At 41.3% G+C, this 26,278-nt stretch overlaps 1 protein-coding gene across 20 annotated transcripts in view; it reads left to right on the top strand.

The window, feature by feature from the left end:
• The window catches only part of Magi1 (membrane associated guanylate kinase, WW and PDZ domain containing 1), a 592,347-nt gene that overhangs the window by 479,234 nt on the left and 86,835 nt on the right, over positions 1-26,278 (top strand). For 9 of the 20 annotated variants that reach the window (XM_041638294.1, XM_041638301.1, XM_041638253.1 and 6 more), the window contains 3 exons: positions 6,572-6,773; positions 17,532-17,614; positions 21,488-21,526. In XM_041638294.1, the coding sequence (XP_041494228.1) occupies positions 6,572-6,773; positions 17,532-17,614; positions 21,488-21,526 (324 nt within the window). The remainder of the gene's footprint in view (positions 1-6,571; positions 6,774-17,531; positions 17,615-21,487; positions 21,527-26,278) is intronic. The other 11 variants (XM_041638327.1, XM_041638278.1, XM_041638269.1 and 8 more) reach the window with 2 other exon arrangements.

The raw sequence follows: 26,278 nt of genomic DNA, 5'->3' as shown, positions 1-26,278 counted from the left end.
AGCTTATACCACAAAGGGGTGGCATGTGCTGGAAGGATAAATCAGCGGTACAGTACATACCCAATGTATACGTTTTGGGTCTGGTTCCAGGCACTGCATCTGGGGATGGGGGTGAAGTGGGGTGAAGAAAGTAGAAGGGAAAAGGAGAGGGGAAACAAAGAAGGGTGGGGTAGCTTGATGTGCCTGTGTGATGGGGCAACGTCAGCATGCAAGGAATATGTTGAATGAATTACTAGTTCACAACATTAATGCTCTGCCATGTACTAACTCAAACTGGTACTTTCCAATAATTAACAGCACTGTGATATATGTGTAGAAGGAGTTGTTCAAAGCATTTTGCACTGTATACCTCTTTAAGTTGCAATCCACCAGCTGCTCTGAGCTAACAGTTCCTTGAACAGGAGTGGCAAAATGGGGTCTTAGCTCTGTTTTAGACTGGCTTTGCTAAAGCTATGACATTTATATCCAGTGTAGAAGTACTATGTGCCCATTAAAAATGATACTCACCAGGATGTTTAAAAATAACCTGATATTGCTGCAGTCCCTTGCTTGGATCATTTGAAGAAGTTATACCCCATAATCATGCCTGTGTAACATTCATTGTCAATAGCAGGACAACAGGGGAATAATGGTCACATGTATGCCGAGGGCATAGCTTGTGCCATCTTTATGAGATGACAGCAGACACTCAGCAATGAGCAGATACTAACCAAAGGACTGACAGTTGAACACCAGGTAGTGGGACAGTCTTCTACAAATGACCCCTGAATTACAAAGCTAAGAGGAGCCACTGAAGACAGATTCTTCTTATATGTACTTAATGGTGGGAGAATTATACTGTCGACCAAAGTACGTGCTATTTAGACAGCCAAAAATGTTAAAGAGCCGTTTGGGGAACTGGAGAAATGAATCAGTGAGTAAGAGCGTTTGCTGCTCAAGATTGAGAAGCTGAGGTCAAATCCCAGTTGGGAATAAACACCCACATAAAATTAAGACTTTAAACAATTCCCATGCTACCTTAACCATTCTTTAGAGAACTGGTTGATGTAGCACGAATTCTGGTTGTTCTTAATAATAAAAACTCGGAGTCAGCTACCAGGGGTGAAAGCAGAGGAGCAGAATGACCAGTCACTAGAGTTCTTACCTCTACCAACGCTCAGACCAAAGGGGTGACTCTGTCCTCAGACTGCATCCTCAGACTGGCCACTGCTCCTACTGCTGCCTCAGACTGCTCCTCAAATTGCATCTGAGCCCCTGTCTCCTCCCACCTTCTATTCCTCTCTCTACCCAGCCATGTCACCTCTGTCTCCACCTCCCTAGTTCTGGGGTTAAAGGTGACCCAAGTGCTGGGATCACCTTTGTGTGAGCATTGTTTCTCTCTTAGACAGATTCAATCTCGTGTAGCACAGGGTGGCCTTGAATTCAGAGATCCGTCTGCCTCTGCCTCCAAAGTGCTGGGATTAAAGGTGTGCGCCACCACTGCCTGGCCGCTAGTGGCTTAGCTATGCTCTCTGATCTTCAGGTAAGCTTTATTTATTAGAACACAAAGAAAATATCACCAGTCTGAAAACATAGTTCTTGTATGAACTGAGTCTTCCTCAGTGTGATGTTTAAAGAAGTCCCTTTAAGCCAGGCAGTAGTGGCACATGCCTTTAGTCCATCCCATCACTCGTGAGACAGAGGCAGGCTGATCTCTGAGTTTAATATAGCCTGGTCTACAGAGTGAGTTCCAGGAAAACCAGGCTACACAAAGAAACCCTGCATCAAAAAAAAAAAAAAATCAAAACTTTTTTTTTTTCTTTGGAACCTCAATCCTATTTTTTTTGTAGCAAGGAGCAGGCATGTAGTTAGTGGTGGGTCTGGGGGTTTCTTGGACACATGAGAAGTGAAATATCCAGAGGATTGTCCTAAGTGTGCGTTGACTTCTGTGGAATCATTCTGCATCTTTCTCACTCCATATCGCTATCTGTTAGTAATTTTGAGATGATCCTTCTTTTTTTGTGTGATCTCCTTTCTGTTTTTGTAGATATCTGTGAATCTGTCTCTTTGATATCCATTGTAAACTGTTGCTGTTGTTTTTCTTTACTCTTCACTCTTTGGTCCTTTACCTCCCCTCCCCCTCCCTGCTCCCAAATAATCACATGGAGGCTTAATCTTATTTATGAATGCCCAGCCTTAGCTTGGCTTGTTTCTAGCAAGCTTTTTTTTTTTATCTAATATTATCTCATTTATCTTTTGCCTCTGGGCTTTTTTCTTTATCCTATATACCTTTCTTTACTTCTTAATCCATGACTTGCTATGTAGCTGGGTAGCTGGCCCCTGAAGGCCTCCTCCTCCTTTTATTCCTCTTCCCTGTTTCTCCTCCTATTTATCCTCTCAGCCTGCCTGCCCTGCCTGTCCTTTCTCCTGTCTCGCTGTTGGCTGTTCAATTCTTTGTTAGATCAATCAGGTATTTTAGACAGGCAAAGTAACACAGCTTCCCAGAATTAAACAAATACAACATAAAAGAATGCAGCAATCTTTGCATCATTAAATAAATATTCCACAGAATAAACAAATGAACACATCTTCAACTAATATTCTACAACAGTAAACTTTTTGAAACAGACTTCACTTTATTTTTCTTGTATAAGAACCTTATGGGGTGGTCACAGCTGGAACCTGAGTACTTTGAACAGAGAGAGACTCTGGTGTGGGTTTTCACAAGATAACCAGTGAATTGCTGATAAGGAGACTTGGTGAACAAAGTCTTTTTCCAGAAGTCAGGGTTAGGTAGCTGTAGGTCTTAGAGATGGCATCAAAGATGACCTTGGCAAAGTTGCACAGGGTGGCAGTGTGGTCCCTAGCAGTCATCAATACCAGTCATCATCAGTAGCTTCTTGAGCACAGGAGCAGAGACCATGCCAGTGCCTCAGGGGGTAGGGATGAGACGCACCAACACAGAGCCACAGCGGCCTGTAACTGCATAGAGCTGTGTGAAGCTTGTCAATCTTATTCCCCCAAGTAGCCTCTCCACTCAGGGACAATGGAAAGCTTGGTCAAGATAATGGCCCTGCTGATTGCAGTGGCTACTTCCATGGAGCACTTAAAAGCAAGACCACCATGACCATTGTGGTCTCAATAGTGATAAAAGCCTTGAACCTGGTCCAGTGAACAGCCCAAATTTGCTTCTGCCGTGGCATGATCTTTAAAACCTCATCCTTTAGGGATGAACCAGGGACAAAAATCAGCAATCCCAGATTCCTTAATGGGCAGAGATAACAGGTAGATCTCCAGGGACTTGATCTTCATGTCCTTAATCTGGGAGCCCAGGTGATGGGGATCTCTCCACTCCTTGTCGTTAGCTTTGCCTTCATGAGCCCCATGGCCTGGACAAGGCAATGAACTCAACCATGACAGTGGCTCCTAAAACCACTGCTGAGTCTTCGGCAGAAACTGCCACTGCCTCCTAATCCTGGGCCCCTGGGTCCTCCAGGCTCTCCAACTGCCCTGGCGTCATGCACCATTTGGGGTCATTTAAGAAGAGGGACTCTCAGTTGAGGAAATGCCTCTGTAAGGTTTACTTGTAGGTGTGTGTAGTGAATTTCCTTTGTTAATGATAGATGTGGGAGGGCCCAACTCTTTGGGGGTCATGGCCACCCCAAGGCAAGTGATCCTGGGTAGTAGAAGAAAAGAGGCTGAATAAGCCATGGGAAGTAACCAGCACTTTTCAAGACAAGATTTCTCTGAAGCTTTGGAGCCTGTCCTGGAACTAGCTCTTGTAGACCAGGCTGGTCTCGAACTCATAAAGATCCGCCTGTCTCTGCCTACCAATTGCTGGGATTAAAGGTTGCTCCACCACTGCCTGGCCAAGCAGTACTCTTCTATGGCCTCTGCTTCACTTCCTGTCTCCAGCTTCCAGCCTTGAGTTTCTGACCTTAACTTCTCTCCATGGGTAGAGTACAACTGTAAGCTGAAATAATTCGTTTCCTCTCCAAATTGCCTTTGGTCTTGATGTTCTATCACAGCAACAGAAATGGGACTGAGACACGTGACCTTCATTTCTTAGTCTTGCAACATGCACCTATTCCTGAACCAATGAAAAGAGCAAAAATGATAGAATATTCCTAATCCCAAGAGTGTGACTTGGAACCACGAATGGGTTTGTGTCTGTTTCTATCTGGACCACCCGGACACAGAATGGCCTCCAGACAGGAGCCTTAATGATGGCACCCGATTGAGAGGAGAGAGTTTTTGGCCAGGAAGTCCTACAGATGGCCGAATCAGTGGTGCTAGGCTGTGGTAGAACTGCTCATCCTGTAGGCTTGGAATTGTGCCATCCAGCCTTTGGAGAGTCTCCTCGTGTGTTGAGCTCACTAGCTGTGCATCAGACAGCCTGGGAACCGGTGTTTTATCCCTTACTCTGCTTTCGCTCAGAAATGTCTACAGGGGAGTGACTATGAGAGACAGAAAAAGACTGTATCTTGGTTAGTATGTTTTGAAGCCCCATGGAGATTGACATTTAATATCATCCTCCTCTATGAAAAGTCAGCAGGGATATCAACAGTGCTGTTTATGGCTGTTTTGATGACATCATCCTTGATGTTTCTGGTTAATACGGAGGCACTGAGAGCCTTCTTCTAAGATCCAAGTCAGATCAGCCCGCCCACATGTTGCTGTTCTGGGGTAACTGTCTTGGTTTTCACAGGAACAGTCTCTTTAGCTTCCCAAAGGAGTCTCAGTTCTGACTCACTGCCATAGCTGTCTTAATATTCTAAACCTTTTTATATTCTTTTTAGCTTAATTTGACAGTATTTTATCTTTGCCAGCATCTATCTGTAGTAGGAGGCCACTTGTTCATTCTGGCTGTGCAAACTATGAATAACCACACAGAAACTATATTATTTAAATCACTGCTTGGTCAATCACTTAAGTGTATTGGTATCTAGCTCTTATATCTTTGGTTAACCCATTTCTATTAATTTGCGTATCGCCACTTGGCTATGGCTTACTGACAAGGTTCCACTGGCCGCTTGAGTCTTTTTCCTCTGGAGGCTCCATGGCTTCTTTTTCCCAGCATTCAGTTTAGCTCCCACCAACCCACACCTGCCCAGCTCTACTCTGCCCTATTACAGTCCAAGGCAGCTTCTTTATTCATTAACCAATAAAAGCAGCACATAGACAGAAGGACTTCCCACACCATCTATCAAAAGTCTTCTAATAACTTATACAAAAATCTACCAAAATGCCACTGAGTCTATGGGTTCAGTTTGATATTTTTCCCCTCTTCTGAATCATGAAACCTAATAAATTTGATGGAATGAGATCTCAGATCAGTTTGAGATTTTGGTACAGAATCCTTAGGGTTTAAGTTGATAAATTGGTTTCTTCTTTGCTATCTTCAAGGTAATTGTTCTCTTGTTTCTTTTCAAAATAACTTTTGCTGTGTTTTTTGTTGGTTTGCTTGTTTGTTTTGGTGGGTGGTTCCTTTTCTTCTAGAGATTGAGGCCCAGGCCTGGCATGTGCCAAGCATATGCTCTACTACTCAGCTATATCCCTGGCCATCCTTATCATTTTGATCCTTTCTGTTTACCCAAGTGAAATAGAAGCCAGAGTTGATAGCCAGAACTGGGAAAAGTAAGTTCTTTTAAGACTATAGATGCTCGATTTGGGCATCTTTTTCTTCTTTTGAAATGATCAAGTGATTTTTGTCTTTGAGTCTTATCTATGTGACATATTACAGTTACTGATTGAACCGTCCCTGAACCATCTCTGGAAAGAAGCCAACTTGATCATGATGAAAAATTTTTTTGATGGGTTCTTGAATTTGGTCTGCAAGTATTTTATTGAGAAGTTTTGTCACTATATTCATCAAGGGTATACAGAAGAGAAATTAAATAATTGTTAAATCTCTAGCTATAAATGAGACATCTGTGACGCCCTCACCAAGGTTTGGGGAGCCTTGCAGATGAAGGGATGCATGAATTTATAAGAGCCAAAAAAAGGTGGTGAGTGGAGTGGAACCCAAACTTCTAGGCATAACGTCACTGTTGCACTCTTAAATCCATAGCAGCTGTGATGACCTTCTCAAGATGTCTGTAAGATTGGACCTGGCAGCAGGCTGCCATGAGAGGAAGCGGTTCATGAGGCCACGTACTCTGCAGTGCTTTACACTCGCTAATGGTTGATTAGAGGAGGTAGAGGCATTTTCATTGGTATTGCTATGGGCAAAACATACAAGTTTTTGTAAACATGCTGATGAAAAACTCAAGGGTCACTAAAAGTTTGGGATATAAAGTAGGAGGAGGGCTAGGTGTGAAGAGTAAAGGAATCAGTAAGAAAGGGGAATATGAGAGGGCAATGGGTTAATATGATCTAAACCTATTATATACCTGTGTAAAAATGACATAATGAAAGCCATTATTATGCATAATTAATATTTGTTGATAAAATCTAGGAACAGAAATGAGTGTGGGGGAAGAATGTAGTTATATTTGTCATGTATTCCCCAGGCTTGCAGCGTGTTGTTGAACAGCTTTGTGCTTGTTTTTTTTTTTTTTTTTCTCTCTCTCCCTTGTTCCTGCTGGAGCAGCCGATTCTGGAGACCAGGACGAACACACTCTCCAAGAAGCAACGCTCCCGCCTGTGAATAGTAGCATCCTCGCTGCTCCCATCACGGACCCTTCTCAGAAGTTCCCTCAGTACCTACCTCTTTCTGCAGAGGATAATTTAGGTCCTCTACCTGAAAACTGGGAGATGGCCTATACCGAAAATGGAGAAGTCTATTTTATAGAGTAAAGTATACCATTTTCTCTACCTGAAAATACCCTTCTCGCTGTCTTCCTCCCGCTCTCTTGCTCTGGATATCAGCTAAGCCTCAGAGAACTGATCACACAGCAGTGTTATTCTGATTATACAAGCTTCATGTAAAAAGTTTTCATCCCTATCAGTCTTTTTTTTATTTCATAATATTTTTATTCCACATGTTGTATATCTCAAAGAGATTTATATATTTCCCTTGTACTTATTTATGTTTCCTGTGACATTAATTTATTTTTATTGATTTTTATTGAGCTCTACATTTTTCTCTGTTCCCCTTCCTGTTTCTCCCCTCCCCTTCAACCCTCTTCCAAGGTCCCCATGCTCCCTATTTACTCCGGAGGTCTTGTCTTTTTCTACTTCCCATGTAGATTATATCTATGTAGGTCTCTCTTAAAGTCCTCATTGTTGTCTAGGTTATTTGGGATTGTGGTTTGTAGGCTGGCTTTGTTTGCTTTATGTTTAAAAATCACCTGTGAGTGAGTACATGTGATAATTGTCTCTCTGTGTCTGGGTTACCTCACTCAAAAAAGATGTTTTCTGGCTTCATCCATTTTCCTGCAAAATTCAAGATGTCGTTATCTTTTCTGTGCGTAGTACTCCATTGTGTAAATGTACCACATTTTCCTTATCCATTCTTTGGTCAAGGGGCATTTAGGTTGTTTCCAGGTTCTGGCTATGACAAACAATGCTGCTATGAACATAGTTGAGCACATGTCCTTGTGGCACGATTGAGCATCCTTTGGATATATACCCAAAAGTGGTATTACTGGGTCTTGAGGAATGTTGTTTCTTAATTTTCTGAGAAATCACCACAGTGACATCCAAAGAGGCTATATCAGCTTGCATTCCCACCAGCAATTCAGGAGCGTTCCCTTTACCCCACAACCTCTCCAGCATAAGTTGTCATCAGTGTTTTTGATCTTGGCCATTCTTACAGGTGCAAGATGGAATTTCAGAGTTGTTTTAACTTGCATTTCTCTGATGACTAAGGACATTGACCATGTCCTTAAGTGTCTTTTAGCCATTTTACATTCCTCTGTTGAGAGTTCTCTGTTTAGGTCTGTACTCCATTTTTTTATTGGATAATTTGTTATTTTGATGACCAATTTCTTGAGTTCTTTGTATGTCCTTATCAGTCTTAACTATTTGGTGTGAGAGCATTTAGAAAGAATAAGGTCTACAATTTCTTTAAGGGGTTAGACAACTGAATCCTTTTTCTATAATTATAATAAATTACCATTCTATTTTCCCATTAAAATGGTAACTACTTGACATTTTTCTTAACTGGTTTCAGTTTTTTTTTACTACTGAGTTTTCAGGCTTCTTTAATATTCTGACATAATTTATTGATTTTTCTTATGTGTAATTGTGATTTTTCTTAAGTGTGACTTTTCATTGCTTTTCAAACTCAAGGAGCTTTTAATTCGACTTATCTGATTTATTTGTTTTTCCTTTGTGGAGTGTGCCTTTTCTGTGGTAGGAAGAAATCATTTTCTAACTCAGAGTTTAAGACTTTCTGTTACAGTTTTTGAAGAAATGTCATAGCTCTCCACCTAATGTTTAGGTGTGTGGATGGATACATGCTAATTTTATTGCATGCTACAATATAAGTGAATCGGGATTTGAGAAAATGTAGATGGGAAAGGATTAAATTGTCTATGACTAAAGTTTTAAACAAGTAGCATTAGCAGAAATAGAGGGAAAAAAATCTAATATAATTCCTGTAATTGAAAACGCAAAAATCTTCTGGCTCCCCTAACAGTGGACGCACGTGTTTAAATGCAGTGTTTTGAATCTGCTGTCGGTGATGTGCAACACTTTTTATGGGTCATAGATGGATTGGGGACCAATTAATTATTCTGTTAAAGCAGTGGTACAATGCTCTAACTGTATCCCCAGTACACAAACAAAAATATAGATAAATCTATTCTTCTCACTTAAATGGCCTACTGCTAAGTGAGCCAGCAAAGGCAGGCATTGCAAAAGAATATCTGAAGCACCTCAACTTTCTAAAATACATGCATGCATCTAAGTGAGGGGCTTGTTTTCTAACCATAGTACACATTTGAAACTTGACATACACCATGTATTTTATTACTAGAGAAAGGAAATAAAAATTAAAAGTACAGTTCTCCTCAGCACGTGGGCGTGAGGAAGAAAGCTAGAGGCTCAGAACAGTCACTTTACAAACCCGCCTGGAAAAAAGTTTGTGAGACTCTGGTGTTGTCCAGACAGAGGGTGGAGACACCCGTGGCCCTTGCCTGTTTCTTGCTAGTGTCGGATGCCTATTAACACAGTAAGGGGGGAGGGGCAGCACAGTGGTCGGTGCTTTGTTTTGTCCACTCCCTAGCTGTGTGGCCTGGGCACCTCGAATCCTCTTGGTTCAATCCCTTTGAACCCCTTCAGTGGATACAATGTGGCAGGCCTTCCTGGTCCCTGGGCTGGAGGGCTGGAGGGAGCAGCATGTGCAGTGCTTGAGGCGATGGCATTTGGCTGTCTCTGCTCCTGCTAGTGCCACATTCCTCCCTCCCGGTTACTGCAGATGAATTTCAGCATTGCTAAAAGGAGATTAGATATCACCTTTAAGTTCAGACTTTCATAGTTAGATTTTTATAACTTACTGCCTTAAATTATATCCATCAGCAAGAATTCAGTCTTCAGATAGATTTTAGAAAAGAAAGTTCAGTATGCTAACAGTAAATGAAATGCTAACCCCCCCCCCAAACTATGGGTAGCTTGAATATATACTCTGTCCATGTTTGTAAGTTAGCATAATTTTTAGGAGGACAGTTTCATTGCCCTAATATCAAAACGTGATTCTGGCAAGCATGACACCGGCTTTCCGGGTGTTAGTTCAGTGGGTATTGATGGTATACTCCATTAGACTGGAGATGTTCTTTGGTGGTGGAGCTCCTGCCTTCTGTGTATGAAGACTAGATTTGATCGCCAGCACTTGAGAAAAAGACAAAAACCTATACATATAAACATTCGTACATGCCATTTATATGTTAGCCTAAATTTTACACACATAACACATACAGAACTAAACTTTCAACGGTGTTTTCTTTCTGAAAAGAACTTAGAGTATCTTGCATTGAATAGCAAGTTAAATTAGAACTAAATTGAATGTGTATGTGTGTTTTACAGATTTGGAAAATTCTAAAATATTAGATTGGTTTTACAGTTTTGGGAAAAGCTGAACTATTTTAAGTTAACAAGAATATTAAAGACAAAACATAGACTTAGGAGCCTTGTACACTGTGCAGAACACTGAACTAAGAGAACTCTGAACGGAGCCCTTGGATCCAACTGTCCCGACCATGTCTTCAGAGGAACCATGGGCAGGTCATTCCTGGGGTTTTCTTTTTAATTCATTTATCTTAGGATTTGAGAAAAAGAAACTGGCCACTCAGAAACACTGGCAGATAAAGAAACAGATGGTCCCAATGAAAGCCTGCTTTTTCTTGCTGAATAATTGGGAAAGGAGGGGAATCCTACAATTCAGCCAGCTCTTGGTGAACAGTTCCTGAACCCCAGATAATCACAGAAGATACCAGGATCCTACCCTTTCTCCCAACAGCCAGTTGAGGAGGGAACCTGGATATCACCCCTTAATAGCCTACACCTGCCTGCCAGGTACTCTCCGAAAAACTTTTTGCAGTGATGAAATGTTGGTTGCAGTCAGGCAGATACAATGCTGCCTGCCCCTTCTCTACCTAAACACTTTGCGACTGTGAGAAGGGAGTGTGGACCTCCTCCCAGTGTGGTAGTGCCATTTCCCTTCTAGGGTGTTGTCCAGGGTCTCCGTCATGGTCCTGTAGTAGAGCCCACAGGTGAAGCTCCTAGTTCAGAGCAGTAGTGAGATTCTTCTATCCCTTTCTGCTGTGCTGGTATCAGGCAAGGCCTCCTAAATAACTGGAATGAACCTCTCAAAATGGGGGGGGGGGGTGGCAAGGATGTCCTTCCCCATCTGGTGTCACTGAAAGTGAGGTAAGGCCCCTATAACTGTCTGGAACATAGTCAAAGTAAGCCAGTTAAAGTAGGTTTAAGGGAAATCCATAGTTTTGTAATATAATATTTTTGAATATTTAAGTTAATTAAAAAGTCACTTCTTAGCTGAACCTGTTGGTACAAGCCTGGAATTCACCTATTCAGTGTGCTGGGTATCAGAATTTAAAGGCCTTCCTTAGCAACATATTGATACCCTCTTTCAAAATAAATAAAAAAGGGAGTTAGGTTATAGCTTGGTATTAGGGCATTTGCCTAGCATATGTTAGACCCTGGGTTTAATTCCCTGTACTACAAATAGATAATGATTGATTATTAGGTAGACAGACAGACAGACAGACAGATACATTTCTTGTAGCAAGAGACAGAACAATCTCATGTTCAGTGAGAGAAAGCAATCAGCAGATACCAACACAAAGATGGCAGAGATGTCAAGATTTTACAAGCACCCATTATATATAGTTAGACATGGTATCGCACTTCTGAAGTCTTAGCACAGGAAGATGGAGACTCTAGAGCCAGCCTGAGCAAGCAGCATTTAGAGATCTTGTTTTTTGCATACATGAATGAGTGAATGAATGCATACATACATACAGCCATTACAAAATACTTCACTAGTCAGTTATAAAATACTTGAAACAAATAGAAAAAGTTTAAACAAAACAGTAGAATATATATATATATATATATATATATATATATATATATATATATCTTGAACTTAAAAAGTGCAACAGTCAAATAAAAAAGCCCACTAGATGGGTTCAGCAGCCCTCACCGTCAGCATCAGAATGAGAGCAAGAGAAGGCAGGGGCTGAATGTGGACGTGGAAAACAGAGACTGCCTGATTCATACAACACACCAGACGTGGGAGAGAAGTAAAGGAACAGTGTAGTAGGAGCTGCAATCAACAGTAGTGCAGATAAAGAGAAAGGATTTCTCAAGTCTAGTAGCTCACAGGGAAGCTGGAAAACGAGTTGGGAAGCAAGAACATGGTCAGTGATTTATAAGTAACTGAAATGAGATTTATGCCCTCGCAGTGCTGAAGCATGTATGGGCAGCCCGTATATGGCGGGTCTGTTGAAGTTGTCCATATTGGGTGTTATGGTCTAAGTTGATGGGGATGGTGGACCAGGTCTCTCCCTCAAGAGGGCACCAGGTCTCATTACAGATGGTTGTGAGCCACCATGTGGATGCTGGGAATTGAACTCAGGACCTTTAGAAGAGCAGCCAGTGCGCTTAACTGTGGAGCCCTCTCTCTAGCCCCCAATTATAAGTAACTACATGAAATTAATTGAATGCAACAAAGCTTATTTCAGATATAACAGCTGAGGTATGCTGAACATAAAAATATATAGGGAAAGCATAATAAAAATATTAATCACAAAAGACTAAACATCATAGTATTAGCTAATGAACCAAAAAAAAACCAAACATTTCACAAATAAGCACTAGACATCTTTAGAAAGAAAAAGAACCAATAATTCAAAACAGTATTCACAAAAGAAATTATTTGCTTTTGTACAATTTTGTGGCCAAATCTTTCTCTGTAATATCCTGACCTCAAACTTGTAATCTTCTTGCCTTAGTCTCCTTAGTGCTCAGCCTGAGGAAAAAAATAAATTAAATGAAAATATTGCCTATCAGAGCGGAACGAAACCAGTGAATGACAAAGGTAGATGTGTAGTATTAAGCACATTTATAAAAAAGAGAAGGCTCTGGTCTGTAGTCTCAGCTTTTATTTCAAGAACCTAGAAAAAGAAGAGTAAGTCAAACTCAAAGTCAGGGATGCCTTAACAGCTAAGGACCCTGGCTGTCCTTGCAGAGGACCTGATTCCATTCCCAGCATCCACATGATGTCTCATAAAGTTTGTGACTCAATTTCAGGGTCTGGCATCATCTGATGACTTGGACAGATAACTGCATGTATGTGGTGCATATGCATAAAGGCAAACACTTATACATGTAAACTAAAAATAATAAATCTCAGCACACATGCACACACCCCCCCCACACACAAGCATAGACTGTAGAGCAGATCACAGGGAGAGTAAAGAACAGCAATCACTGGAAATGAACCCTGAAGCAAATGCCTGGGATGGCTAATTCTGCAAAGGTTTAATAGACCTGAAGAGCATCTATAAGACAAAGAATAATAGATGGAAATTTGCCACTATTAATCAAGCTGGGAATCATCACTAGTCCTGAAGATGCCAGAAGCTACTAAGAGAATGTGGCCACGGGTGTACTTATACACATTTAATAAACCACATCAGTCAGACCAGTGTCTCCAGAGACACAGCCTATAGCTCTAGGAGCCCTTAACTATTAGGAAAGTAAGTTCATAGCTTTAAACTCCTGGAGAAGAAATCGTAGGCTCATGTGGTTTCACGTGGAGAATTCTGTTGTAGAAGAATGAGCACCATTTCTACACAATGTTTTTATGGCAGTGTTACCCTATGAAGGATACAAAAGAAGGCTTGCCATGTAAGCCTACAGCACAGGTTCAAACTCTACTACTGAAAAACAAAAGGAACAAAAAACTCAAGGACATTACAAATAAAAAAAGGAAAGAAAAAGAAAATTTAATTGGAATAGTATGCCATATTAACCGACTAACAAACAAATCCAATAGCCAACATGCTGTACCTGGAAAACCCAGCTTTTGGGAGACTGTTGAGTTTGAGGCCAACCTGCATTGTGAGATCCTGTCTTAAAAAAAAAATACAGGTGGGGGGGACAAACACACACACACAATCTTAATAACACAAAAAGGAATTTTGTATTCATAATAAACACGCGCCCTAACTGTCCCAGTGCCCAGCTTGAAAAGGTGTTGCCTTTGATGGTAACTAGGGAAAGGTGTAGTCTTTCTAGCTGTTTCTTCTTGTGGTGACATGAGGCTCTGTAGTTATTTCAAACTAAAAAGTTGTGCCTGATGGTTTTTGTCAGCTTGTCACAAACCTAGACATATTTGGAAGTATGCAGCATCCTTCCATGACCTTCGTATGGGTTCCTGCCTTGAGTTCCTGCTCCGAAGCTATAAGAGGGAATAAACCCTTTCTTCCCTCAAATTGCTTTTATTCGTGGTGTTTTAGGTAACTAAGATATACATTGGAACCAGGTGTGAGACATTGGTGCGACAGACAGAAAGGATTATGAAAGGACTTGAGAACTTTGGACTGGAAAAGCTATTGAGTACCCAGAGCTCAGTGGGCTGTTTTGTGGGAGCTTGGAATATATGAATGTTGGCTATATGCATGTTGGATATATAAATGTTGGGATAAATGAATGTTGGATATATGAATGTTGGGATAAATGAATGTTGGCTATATGAATGTTGTATATATGCATGTTGGCTATATGAATATTGGGATATATGAATGTTGAATTTATAAATGTTGGGATATGTGAATGTTGGAACATATGAGTGCTGAGTTTTGTTGTGATGATGGAAGCCTAACTTGTAAAATCTTAGAATTTAGTCTTGAGCATCCCTTATAGATTCTGTTGTGGCCTTTTGATAATTTCAATAAAAATCCTATGGTCCTGATCTGCTAGGGTTGAAGAATTGACTGTAATTAACAAGAGACCAGCACTCCCAAAGTGAAGCCTTTGCTTTAATGGGATAATTAATTCTGGAGCTGAGAAATTAGTGGTGTTTAGGAAGAGGCCAGCATCATTGAGGATCAGAAGTCTGGAAGTATTTCCTCTGGGTTAGCACACAGAAGCTGTCCTTCAGAGAAGGCCACAACTATACCTCAGATGGTGGTTGAATTTGGTAAAGTGTAAGAGGTGGTTTGAAGGGATGATGTGGTCCTGGAGAGCCGCTGAGATTTGGCACTGTGGGAGGCCAGGAGAGGCCAGTTGTGATGGTGTAGACTCAGTTATACTAGAAGCCCCAGGATTTAAGGGGTCAGGGAGAGGAACTGAGACTTGGCATCATGTGACAGAGTCAGAGTCCCTTGAAGGGAGGCCAGAGAAGTAATTGGTAAGCCAGGCGGTGGTGGCGCACGCCTTTAATCCCAGCACTCGGGAGGCTGAGGCAGGCGGATCTCTGTGAGTTCGAGGCCAGCCTGGTCTACAAGAGCTAGTTCCAGGACAGGAACCAAAAGCTACGGAGAAACCCTGTCTCGAAAAATCAAAAAAAAAAAAAAGAGAGAGAGAGAGAGAGAAGTAATTGGTACGGGTGCCTCCTTAGTTGTCTCCCAGTGTTCTGGAAACCCCCGTACTATGGAACAGTCACCAGGGACGGCACTAGCTGTAGAGCGGAGCTGGTCTGAGCCTGTGAGATGTACTGTGTAGGTTCTGCATGCTAGAGCCAGAGAGGTGGAGTTGCTTATTAAGCCCCTGTGAAGCCCAGAAGATTTTGAGTCCCAAACATTGGACACAGAGTTATTTATAATGTTAGAGTTTGCTTTTGCTTTAATCCGATGGTAACTGGGCTTTGACTCTTCCTTGTTTGAAATAAGTATGTAGCTTACTTTTTATAGGCATTCACAGTTGAGAGAGTTTGGATATTTTGGAGAGAACTTGAACTTTGAAAATGGCTTTGAGTATTTTAAAGAAAATGAACTTTTAAAGACTGGAATTTTTTAAAGTTAGGATCTTTTATATGTGATATTATGTGACATTGATGTTAATATAAGGTCTTGGGAATGAATAAGAAAAAAAGACTATGGATAAATTACACGTTTATGTGTCAACAAGGGATTAGTTGTCCTATTGATTTCTGTCAATGTGACACAAACCTAGACATTTTCAGTAAAAAGAAACTCAATTGAGAAAAATGTCTCCATAAAATTGCCTATAGGCAAGCATATGGAGCATTTTCTTGGTTAGTGGTTGTTGTGGTCAGCCCAGGGAGGTGGTAGTACCCCTGAGCAGCTTGTCCTAAGTTATTTAAGAATGCAAACTGAGCAGGCCAGTAAGCAGTAGCCCTGCTCCATGGCGTCTGCATCAGTAACTGCACCAAGCCCCTGCGCTGACTTCCCTGAATAGTGGACTACAAGCTGTAAGATGAAATAAACCCCTTCTTCCCCTAATTGTTTTTGATCATGATGTTTTATCACAGCCTAAGAATGTAACTAAGACAGATTGTTTTGGAACTGGTGTACACTCTTGTCTCTCCGCAGTGACCAGTGTAATGTAGCTGCATCTTTGTGTGGACTAGTGCGGACCACAGAGTCAACTGTGCAGCTCCGTGAGTTTCAGTTCCATCTCTGCCATGTGTCCACAGTGCCCTTTGGCAGAGTTCATCTTGTATTCCCATTTTTCTCTTCTGTAAAATGGGGATAGTAACTTTTCTGCTCCTTACTTTTCCCACAGGGTTATTATGAGAACTGAATAAACTAACATATGAAATGAAGTTCTCATGACTGCTAGTGACCCGGCAGGACGGAGTGATGATGGGAACTGCTGTATTAGTTTAAATTTGTTGTTATTGACATGGCTGAAAAGGCACACTTTTCTCTTCAACAGTTAGGAAGATTTGAGTCTAAAATCCCACTCTCTTCTAATACTGATAGCCCGAACTTTAAACTTGGGATAAAAGAGGATTCATGCCAAAACTTCAAATGTTCCTCTCTCTCTCTCTCTCTCTCTCTCTCTCTCTCTCTCTCTCTCTCTCTCTCTCTCTCTCTCCCTCTCTCTCTCCTCTCTCCATTTCTTGTTTTCATTGTAGTTGTGAGCCAGAACTCTTGAACTTGGGGTTCCCATCTCACCCACTTAGTTGCTCAGTGAATCAGACCCAAGCAGAACTTTAACCTCCAGTGCTTTGATCAGCTCAGGGAAGCACAAAGGCGTCTTCTACCCACTTTGCCTGTGACATTTCCATCGCAGTGCCCTTGGGATATTTCAGCTCTCCAAAGGGCCCCAGTCACAGCTGAGACCTTTTCTCTAGGGTTGACACATACTTTCCAGAAGGCATTTGGACACCATTTCTGTTACTCTTTCTCTCTTTTTTTCTTAACAGCCTGATTCTACTTGTAGTAGATAATTTAGGCTGCCTTTGCTCTCTCTAAAGCACAAGTTAAGGACCAGCAAGGTGATTTCCCAGTCAGGGTGTTTCCCCCCCAAAATGACAACTGAATTCAGTACTTGGGACCCTGATAATGGAAGAGGAAACTGACTCCTGCAAGCTGTGCTCAGACCTCCACCTATCCCATGGCACGAATGTGCCCCCACACTGATAAACAAGTACTTAAGTGAGGGTGTGGTGGAGAGTGATCGTATAAGTGTGTTTGACGTGCTGTGTGATCCAGGGCTTCCGCATTGTCAGGAAAGGCCTTATATGATAGAGTAGGTGCATAGCAGCCTTGTTTGTGAATCCCAGTATTTTAAATTAAAGTTATAGACAAATATAAACTAAATTAAAATTTATTCTTTGGCAAATGCAAAGACTGATTCATAAGTCTAGATAGCAGTAGACTGTAAGAAAAGCCTGTTGTTTGTATCTTTTTCAAAAAGAAAGCTGGTATTTTATTTTAAGCATTCAGTAATTCATTGATTATATCTTAGAAAGGGAAACGTTCTTCTAAGACTCACCCTAGGCCATTATCATTCCAAGCTCCAGCCCTCTGGTGGTTTGGCTATACTGTTGGAATGTATCTTTTCATCGGTTCATGAGCAGATACGCAAGTGTTTGTGATTCCTCTGTCTTGGTACTTTGTTGTTATTCTCTCTTCTTAAATAAATTTCTTGTTTTTGTCTCTGGATCTCAGCCATAACACAAAGACAACATCATGGTTAGACCCTCGGTGCCTGAACAAGCAGCAGAAGCCTCTGGAAGAATGTGAAGATGATGGTAAGGACTAAGAGGTTTTAGGATCAGCAAGTTGGGGGTTTGACTATATGTGCATATTTTCTACAGAGTGCTCACAAGGTCAATCAGTGTTTAACATTGAAGTGGTTTGGGTTGTTCAGTTCTTAAGAAGCACACTGTGGTTTAGAATGCAAGAATGACGTAAATAGAATTCTTTCAAAAAAATAGTTCAAAACATGTACATTCAAGTTTAGTTGATGAAAACAGAAGCAAACATATCCTCTGCCTAGAACTTGGAAAAGACTCTAGAGAAACTCCAGGAATAAAGAAAACAAAGATAGTTTGATTTTCCACACATACTAATGTACTAGACCCTAACCCTATGTTATAAAAGCCTTCAGGGAAGAAATCAAGAGATTTTCTTGGTCCTTTTTTCATAATTCTTGTTTCTCCAATTTGGGGACAATGGAAAGATCTTGACATGTTGGGAATATTTTTGTAGCTTAAAATGCAGATGTAATTTTTTAAAGGCTATTCCTCCAAGAGGCAGGTGTTAAAGCTGCTTCTTAATCTCCCAAATGTTCCTTCTGACTATACAAGTTTCTATTGAAAAAGATTATTTAGAGTTTCCAAATCGGGGGAAAAAAAATTGAGGCAGAGCAAGTATGTCCTCTTTAGCACTGGAATCTAACCCAAGTTTGACCAAGATTACTTTCTGTTGGGGACAAAGTAAAAGACAAATGGCTTGTCTTGCTGCTCGTTATACAATTCTGGCTCTTGAATTTATAGTATAATTAGTTGTGGAATACATTTTTCCCTTTGAGATAACAAAGCCATATTAACTTGTCCTGAAGTGCAGAATTGTTGCATATACATATGTGTGATATTTGGAAAATGCAAGTCAGTGTTTTGAAGTATTATACAGTTAAAAACCTTGTACTCTGAGAGTTTCCTATTGCCTATAGCTGCAGATTATATAAAATAAATATAGATTTGCATGTTTGTGTTCATTGGAACAAGTTCAAGTGGAAATATGTATTTTTATAATTTAAGAGACACAGTGAGGTGCTCATTTTATTTTGGTCCCTTGTTTCCATAGCTGAAGAAGGAATGAACCAAGTATGGTCAGAGCTGTTTCTCATACACTGGGGGTAACGGTTGTCTGAGTGTTTGAGGATTCTGTTTAATAGACTACATAGGTGACCAATTTTCAAGGATCCTTACGTGCATGCTTTAGAATGTACTTTAGTACAACTTGATAGAACAAGTTTGATCTCTTAGACAAGAGATGAGTCTGAAGGCAGGTTAGCCATTTTTATCACATAGGGTCTGTAGGGTTCGTATCCATTATAAGTACATAAGAATGTGTGAGAATACATAGTACTAAGATTGTATAGATGACAGAAGATTGCAAAACCTTTTAGTGAGAAAAATTGCTGTGGAATACATGCATTAAGAGGCGTTAATGCTTTTGTTAGCAAATTTTCAGCTCTGCGTTACCAGCATTTCCTTTAACACAAGCATACATCCATGCCAAGTGCAATTCATTCGGTAATTATCTCTTCAATATTAGGGTCATATATTTTATTCATTTAGAGTGACATGTATTGCAGACACCATAAACATGTAATCTTATGACACGCCAGTTTGTGTTTTCCAATGCAAGTGCACAGATCTGCCTTACTGTTTGCTGTTACGACACAGACTAAGAAAGCACTGCGGCTTACACATGCTGTGCCTGCATTGCTTTAGACTCTCAGCTTCACCTGCACATAGAATGCACATAGCAGCGTCATCCTTAAATAGTCTGTGGTCGCTGCACTTTTGCTCGCCTTTCTCAAATGAGTGAGAACCCACAGTATATTAATTCCCTTTGGTCATTGATCTTTGTCTAGTACCATTAGAAGGCTTGACTTTGCTTCTTTAGTGCCAGGTCAGTGTTTTCAGTTGCCTGGTTACTGCCCCAACAGACTGCCTCAGAGAGATTTCAGACTCAGGCTAATTAGAACCAAACTCTTGACCCTTCCCCAGCCTGTGCTAGTTGTTCCCCGCGTTAGTTGAGAGCAAGTGGCTACACACTCAGGAATCCCAATGACTTGTCACTTACATGTCCCTTTCTGATGCATGAGTCAGCTCGTTTCCCATGCTTCCTAACACTTCTGGACCCACTTGCTGTTTTCTCCCCTGCCTGTGCCATCCCCAGCCGGTTCACACGTGTCTCCTACCTCCATGTTTCCCTTCTGCTGCTCTCAACAGTGTTTGTCAGTGTCAGTGTGACGATGTCTTGCTGTTCCCCGTCATGGCTCTCTGGTCGCTCAGTAACTGCCAAGTGTATGTCTGCTTTTCCAGCTGTCTTTGCTCCACTCAATCCTGCCCTGTGCTTTGCACTCCCGCTAGGCCACACTGAGTTGCTGCCTGACAACTAGATGCCCCGTTCTTCCTCCTTGGCTTATTTTCTCGGTTCCCGGATGCTGAGGGTCTTCCGTAGGACACATCCACTGTAAACCCCGCAGGTGTGTGCTGACACACACTGCATCAGCACAGCATCCAACGCCCACAAAGCTCCAGTTCTAGGCATTTTTGTTGACATCCGTACACCCTTCACATCATGGCACCATTATTTCCATGACCTTGGAGAATTAGGCATGCTCTTAATTCCAGTTGGATTTTTTTTTAGCTTTGTACATGTCTCTTCTTCCAAAAGAGTCATTGTATCTGTTGATTTAACAGGCCATTAGCTCAGTGACTGGCCCATAGTCACGGGGGGGGGGGGGGGGGGGGGATGGACAAACTTCCCCCAAAACATTATTATGTAATATCTAAATGGGTTTTTTGCAAATGATTTTTTTTAAATATGACAACCTATTTAAAAAAAAAAAGACTGTCAGTCAAAACTTACTGTTCATGCCAGATGAGCATTGGCAGTCTGTCTCTAGACTCTACCAGGGCCCAGAGATGGGATCCTGAGGTCAAACTGGCTGCTAGGACTACGTGAGAAATGAATAGTACCTAAGATGATCTAGGAAGTGCTCTGAGCACTAGCGTGTAACACTGTGGAGAGAGGCTTGGACCCCTTGGCTCTGGGTTTATATAGCTCCTTCCAGTGCAGGCAACAACCACCTGCCCTCTGTAGCTGGGGAGATTTTAGCAACAGAATGACTTTGTGTTGGGCTGTGTTCTCATCTCAGTATTTATCCACTTGTTTTATTGACAGCCAGAGGAGGTCAAGAGTGAAAGGATTTTGACTTGTTTTGCTGGCTGAAATAATTGAGCATGCTTTCACTTGACTTAGAAAGCTCATGTACAAATAAACAGACCAAAAAGCAATGAGTGAACTCTGCCCTCGTCGCCTGCAGTATAGACTTCAAGCACCACATCCCTGGTCCATGTCGCCATGACACAGTTGATCCTCCCAGCCCCTGCTGAAAGGCGCATTATACAGTCTCCTTTCTCACTTTGACCTCACCGTCTGTTTTTCAAGTGGTATTACTTTTAAGTTAAGTAATGCTTTAATTGTGAGTGTAATTGCTTCTGCGATGAGAGGATTATTAAAGGATTAAAAGGACCGATATTGAAAGGTCTCACCGCTTTGCTGCAGAGAAGGTCTGTAGTAAGTGACTTCCCACTTAAGGACATGGGAGCCGCAAAGGTATTTATCATCTTTTACAACCAATCAAATAACATTTTGACGTGCGAGGAAATGAGCTGTATAATTATTTTGCCAATATCAGCTCTTACCATTTTGTGATTTACACTGAGGTCAGGAGTTTAGTTGCCAAGCCAGTGAAACAAACCACAATTCAGGTAAGGACACTAGAGTGGTGTTTGCTGCTGTTTTCTGAGGGAGTTTCTCTCTTGGTGCTGGTGTCTGAATTTGTCTCTCTTTTCTGTCTCATTCCTGCTCTTCCTTTGGAGAAGAAGGGGTACACACCGAGGAGCTGGACAGTGAACTAGGTAATGCCCTGCCTGCTGCTGTCACGTGATTCGCCTACGTGGTGACCTGCTGAATCCCTTTGTGCCTTGTGTGTGCGTCTCCAGTCACAATTTTCAGCCTTGCTTGCCCATGAAAGGCAGCAATGTATTCGGTGACAGACATCAAGCAGAGTTCTGTGTAATAATACTTGGTGTTTACAAAGAAACAGTGTGAGCAGATTAAGTGTAGAATGAGAATCAATTGGCCACGAGTGGTCTTTAGATTCAGAATGGGGGGGGGGGGGCAAAGGGATGCTCACCATGACCCTCGAACTTTCATGTAATCTGTCTGTGCTTCATTGCTTTATTTGTGTAGTGTGCAAGGTTGTTTTCTGTGAATGATGTAAACAGGCCAAGTAAAACAAAAATTCAGGAGACAAATTTACTGGTTGCTATGTGAGCTCTGTGAAATAAAATAATTCCAGTGAGGAGCTGCATAGCTGATGAGTCTCACAACTGCGTTGCTGTGAAGTCATGGGCTGTGAACCGCTGACCCTGTCACTGTGGTCAGTGTCTTGAGCAGCAGGTGCATTGTTTATTTGTGCCACTTCCTGTGGAGACTGTCAGTGTAACTCAGCTCTTGACTACCCTGGCTGGTATAGTTAGGGGTAATTTGCATGTGTGTTTAGTGCTGTTTCTTTGCTTTGCCTTTGGAGTGTATTGCATTATATTCCCTGTGGAGTGATAATACTGAGACTTGAATAGTTTTGAAGTTAATTGCAGTCCATCTGAAACATGACTGGAGTAAGTGGAAAAGCACAGTACTTTCAGGTAAATTGCAAGGGAAAGTGTTGGCTGATGGAAAAGTGGCCCACACCTGTTTTAAGTAGAAGATCATTTGACATCGGTGTGAGAGGACTCTACCAAGATTACTGAATCTGCTTGCATTTTTAAATTGTCCTAATTCCTTGTAATGCGAATGTGTTTTATTTTGATTACTGCTCTCATTTGCTTTTGGTTTCTCTACATATAATATTGGTTGATTAGCGCTATAGTATAAAATTTAGCTTCATTTTTATCAACATTTGGAAGATATTCTCTTAAAACTAACAAATACATCGGTAACGGACGATAACTACCTAGGGCCTGTTTTTAAGTTGCTTAGTAAACTGTCCTGTGGTTGTTGTGATGGGAATGGCTTGAGGTTTGCCCTGCATGATAATATAATCCAAACCAGTTCTATTTTTAAAAATTGTCAACTGCGAATATTAGGTAGCATCATTGAAAAAGACAGAAGTAGTGCCCATTTATTGAACTAATTTCAGCCTGTGCTACCACCTGAATAAAATATGTGGGTGACCAACCTGTGTTTCTAGGTGGCCGGTGGAGATAACATACAGAGCTGTGTGTGGTAGCACACGCTTCATTGCTTCTAAGGAAGTTTGAGTGTTGGCATTTGAGGAAAGAGGTTTGTAATTTACCCACTGTAACTATGGTATTGTTAGAACTTGCCCTTAGCATTGAAGACACTTTGTGTTCTAATGATGTGGCCCCACCTGATACTTGGAGATATTTTGTCGCCGTCTCTGGGATGAAGCAGACTGCCTGCCTACTGAACTGACTCCCTGACATGTACTTGCTCTTCTGGCTTATTTACGACTCTGTGACATGTTGTCAACCTGGCTCACCTTCTTCGTTTCCACTTTTAAATATGTCTAAGTCAGGGGCTGGAATGATACTTTAGTTGGTAATGTGTGTGTTGGCAACACAGGGACCTTTAACCTTTGATTTTTAAAAAAAGTTAACACTTAAAATCCCAGTGCTAAGGATAAAGGTAGGTGGGACTTGCTGGCCAACCGGCCTAGCCTAACTGGCGAGTTCCAAACGGATGAGAGATCCCTGTCTCACGAAACATGGTTGTGGCTGGAGAATGGCTCATAACTTACTGCAGGAGTCTCACAGTCAGAGTTCAGTCTCTGGAATCCACATAAAGGTGAAGGGAAGAAACCCACTCCTCTGCCTGCTCCATGCTCACAGTAGCATGAGCCTCCCCATAATACCCACACACACCTTCACATGCATGAACATGTACATGCACACACGCACATACATTTGCAAGTCAAATTGAAAGGAGAGCTCCCTCCATGCTTCTGAGGAGAGACTTCTGAGAACTTGTTTTGGTGATTAGCACATGTTGGTGCTGTAGTGAGGCTTTCTCTATTACCTGGCCCTCTTTTGGGCTGACGAATACCTTCTTACAATATGTTCCCTTCATCATAGATGAGTTGAATGTGTTCTATTCCAAAGCAGTCACCCACATATCAAATATGTTCTCATGAGTAGTGTATATATGCCACCTGATTTTTGTTTGCACACTTCTGTTGTGTAAGAGTAGTGTGCACACTCAATGTTTGCCACATTTGCGATTGCCCCACTGCATTTACTTCAGATTCTGTTGGCAAGTTCACTGTCCATTTTATTAATAAATGTAATCTATTTTTTTTTTTCACAAAAGTACCTGTCAGGTTTTCAGTGAACAGTATGAGTCCATATGCCACAAGGAATCTCTAGCCTACCTCTGTGGGGCATAGGCAGTCACTATGGGTATTGGATACCGGTCACTTGATTATAGAGTTGTTTCTGAACTCTATTATGTGAGCTGGGTTAGTAGCTCCATTATGCATTGGGTTTGCAGATTCTGTCACAGTATTATAAATGTGTCTTTAGAATTAAAAAACAAACACCCACAGAATCTTCCTTTGATCTAATATGGACGTATTCAGGTAGTAAAACCAATTAGGGAAAATAGAGACTTAAAGAAAAAAAGCCCTCTGACAGCTTTCCCACATACAGAACATTTGCTAATCAACATTTGCTCCGAGGGTGGAAAAGCAAGCACACAGGGGTAGACAACCATCCTAGCTCTTCTGTGCGTTACTGCCAGGCCCTGGCTATGGGCTGTGTGCTTTGTCTGCGTTTTCCAAGCATCTTCGTTCAGGTGAGCAAGGGAAAGGTGTGTTCAGAGATGTTTATTAACCAAACAGAGTCCACAGGGCCACAGAGCCAATGTGGACCCTAAATTACAACCCCAGATCTGAGCAATGCTTGAAGGATCTCAGCTCTCTGTAATCCCCATAGCAGGCTGAAGAGTCTTGCCTGTCTGTCACCCATCCGTAGGCACAGGCAGTGTGTCTTCAGGAATGTTTGCCTAAGACATAATGGAATCAGTTTCTCTGTTAAATATTTTCTGACCTTTTTCATTTTTCAGAACTAAATGGCAAATTCTAAGACAAACAGCTCCCCTCCCCCTGCTTTTTTTTTTTAATTGATGACCTATTTCTATTTTAAGCATTAGGAGACTTAATTCCTGTTATTAAGTTAATTACCACATTGGAAGTGAGAAATCCGTCTTTTCATTTCAAACTGAGTTTTAGCTTAAAAAATTTAAAAATTTATAGAATTGGTTTATCTGTTTTAGAAATGTTTAATTTGTGTGTGTGCTTGTGTGTGTGTGTGTGTGTGTGTGTGTGTAGGTAGGTAGGTACACAGAGTGCTTCTAATCAAACTTGACCCCAGGCTCCCATGCTCAGAAAAGCCAACTGACTGGCCGAATTTCTCTTTAAGTTGCTAACGATATAGGAGTCAAGTCAGGGCTGGTTTCTTTTATCTTCTTTGTACCTCCACCAAAGTCCAGGTACTGATGTGTTCACGTCCCCTGTGTTCCTGGTATCTAACATATCCACAGGCAAATGGTCGTGGTTCTGTTAATGTTTGCCAAATTAAGACAATCAAGGGCATATCTCTACCATTTTCTTTGATGTTAGTCAGATCAAGTATCTGAGTTTCAGGTTTTGGTAGGAGGTCGGTTTAATGGGTGATAGCACTGTCTATCACTCCCATCCATCCTTCTAACCTAGGACTCTGCAGACATTTGCATTTTTTAACCTTCAATTTCTCAACTCCTTGAAAATGTTTCCCGGCTTCATTTTTATTGAAATGATAATTTCCAGCTTTTTTGATTTATTTAACTTTATTTTATGTGCATTGGTGTGAAGGTGTCAGAGCTCATGAAACTGCATTTTCAGACAGTTGTGAGCTGCCATGTGGGTGCTGGGAATTGAACCCGAGTCCTCTGGAAGAGCAGTCAGTGCTCTTAACCACTGAACCATCTCTCCAGCCCTCAGGTAATTTCCAGCTTTGTAAGGAAACTGGTTCCCAGGCATTTGATTGACCTCGGTCTTAAAAATCAGAAATTACAAACAAGGACTATGTTATATCATGTGTTTTAATGATATTGTCTCCTAAACTCAGAGACATCTTAAAATCTACTAAGTGCTTTTTAAAAAGAAGTGAGGGGTGTCTTTGTATGCAGGCATGACCTGTGTGGCAAATGCCATAAAATCAATGTCTCTGGATGTGCAGCCAAATTTGAACAGAACATGAACTTCAAGTAATTCGTTTGCAAGGGCTTGTGTGCACATTCATGACTCCACTACACTGACTGTTCGTAACATGTGAGAAGCCTTTGCTAACAAAACTGTCAATATTTGAAATCCCCAACATATCATAATTAAAACACTAAGTGGATATAACAAAAAAGTGTACTAAAAGTTCCAAGAGAAAAAGTACAAGTCATATATAAATGGAAAGTTAAGAGAATAACAGCAGATTTTGCAATAGAAACTCTGAAAGACAGAAGAGCCTGGAGCAATGCATTCCAAGCCCTAAATGTCTGTTATTGCTAGCCTGCAATAATATACCCAACAAAACTACCCTCTGTAACTGAAGTTGAAA

The sequence above is a fragment of the Microtus oregoni genome, unplaced genomic scaffold (assembly GCF_018167655.1).
Source record: "Microtus oregoni isolate MIOR12 unplaced genomic scaffold, Mior012 000002F_ref0000024, whole genome shotgun sequence".
Taxonomy (NCBI): Eukaryota; Metazoa; Chordata; class Mammalia; order Rodentia; family Cricetidae; genus Microtus; species Microtus oregoni.
The sequence above is the reverse complement of the archived record's forward strand: the minus strand, read 5'-3'. Positions and strand labels throughout refer to the sequence as shown.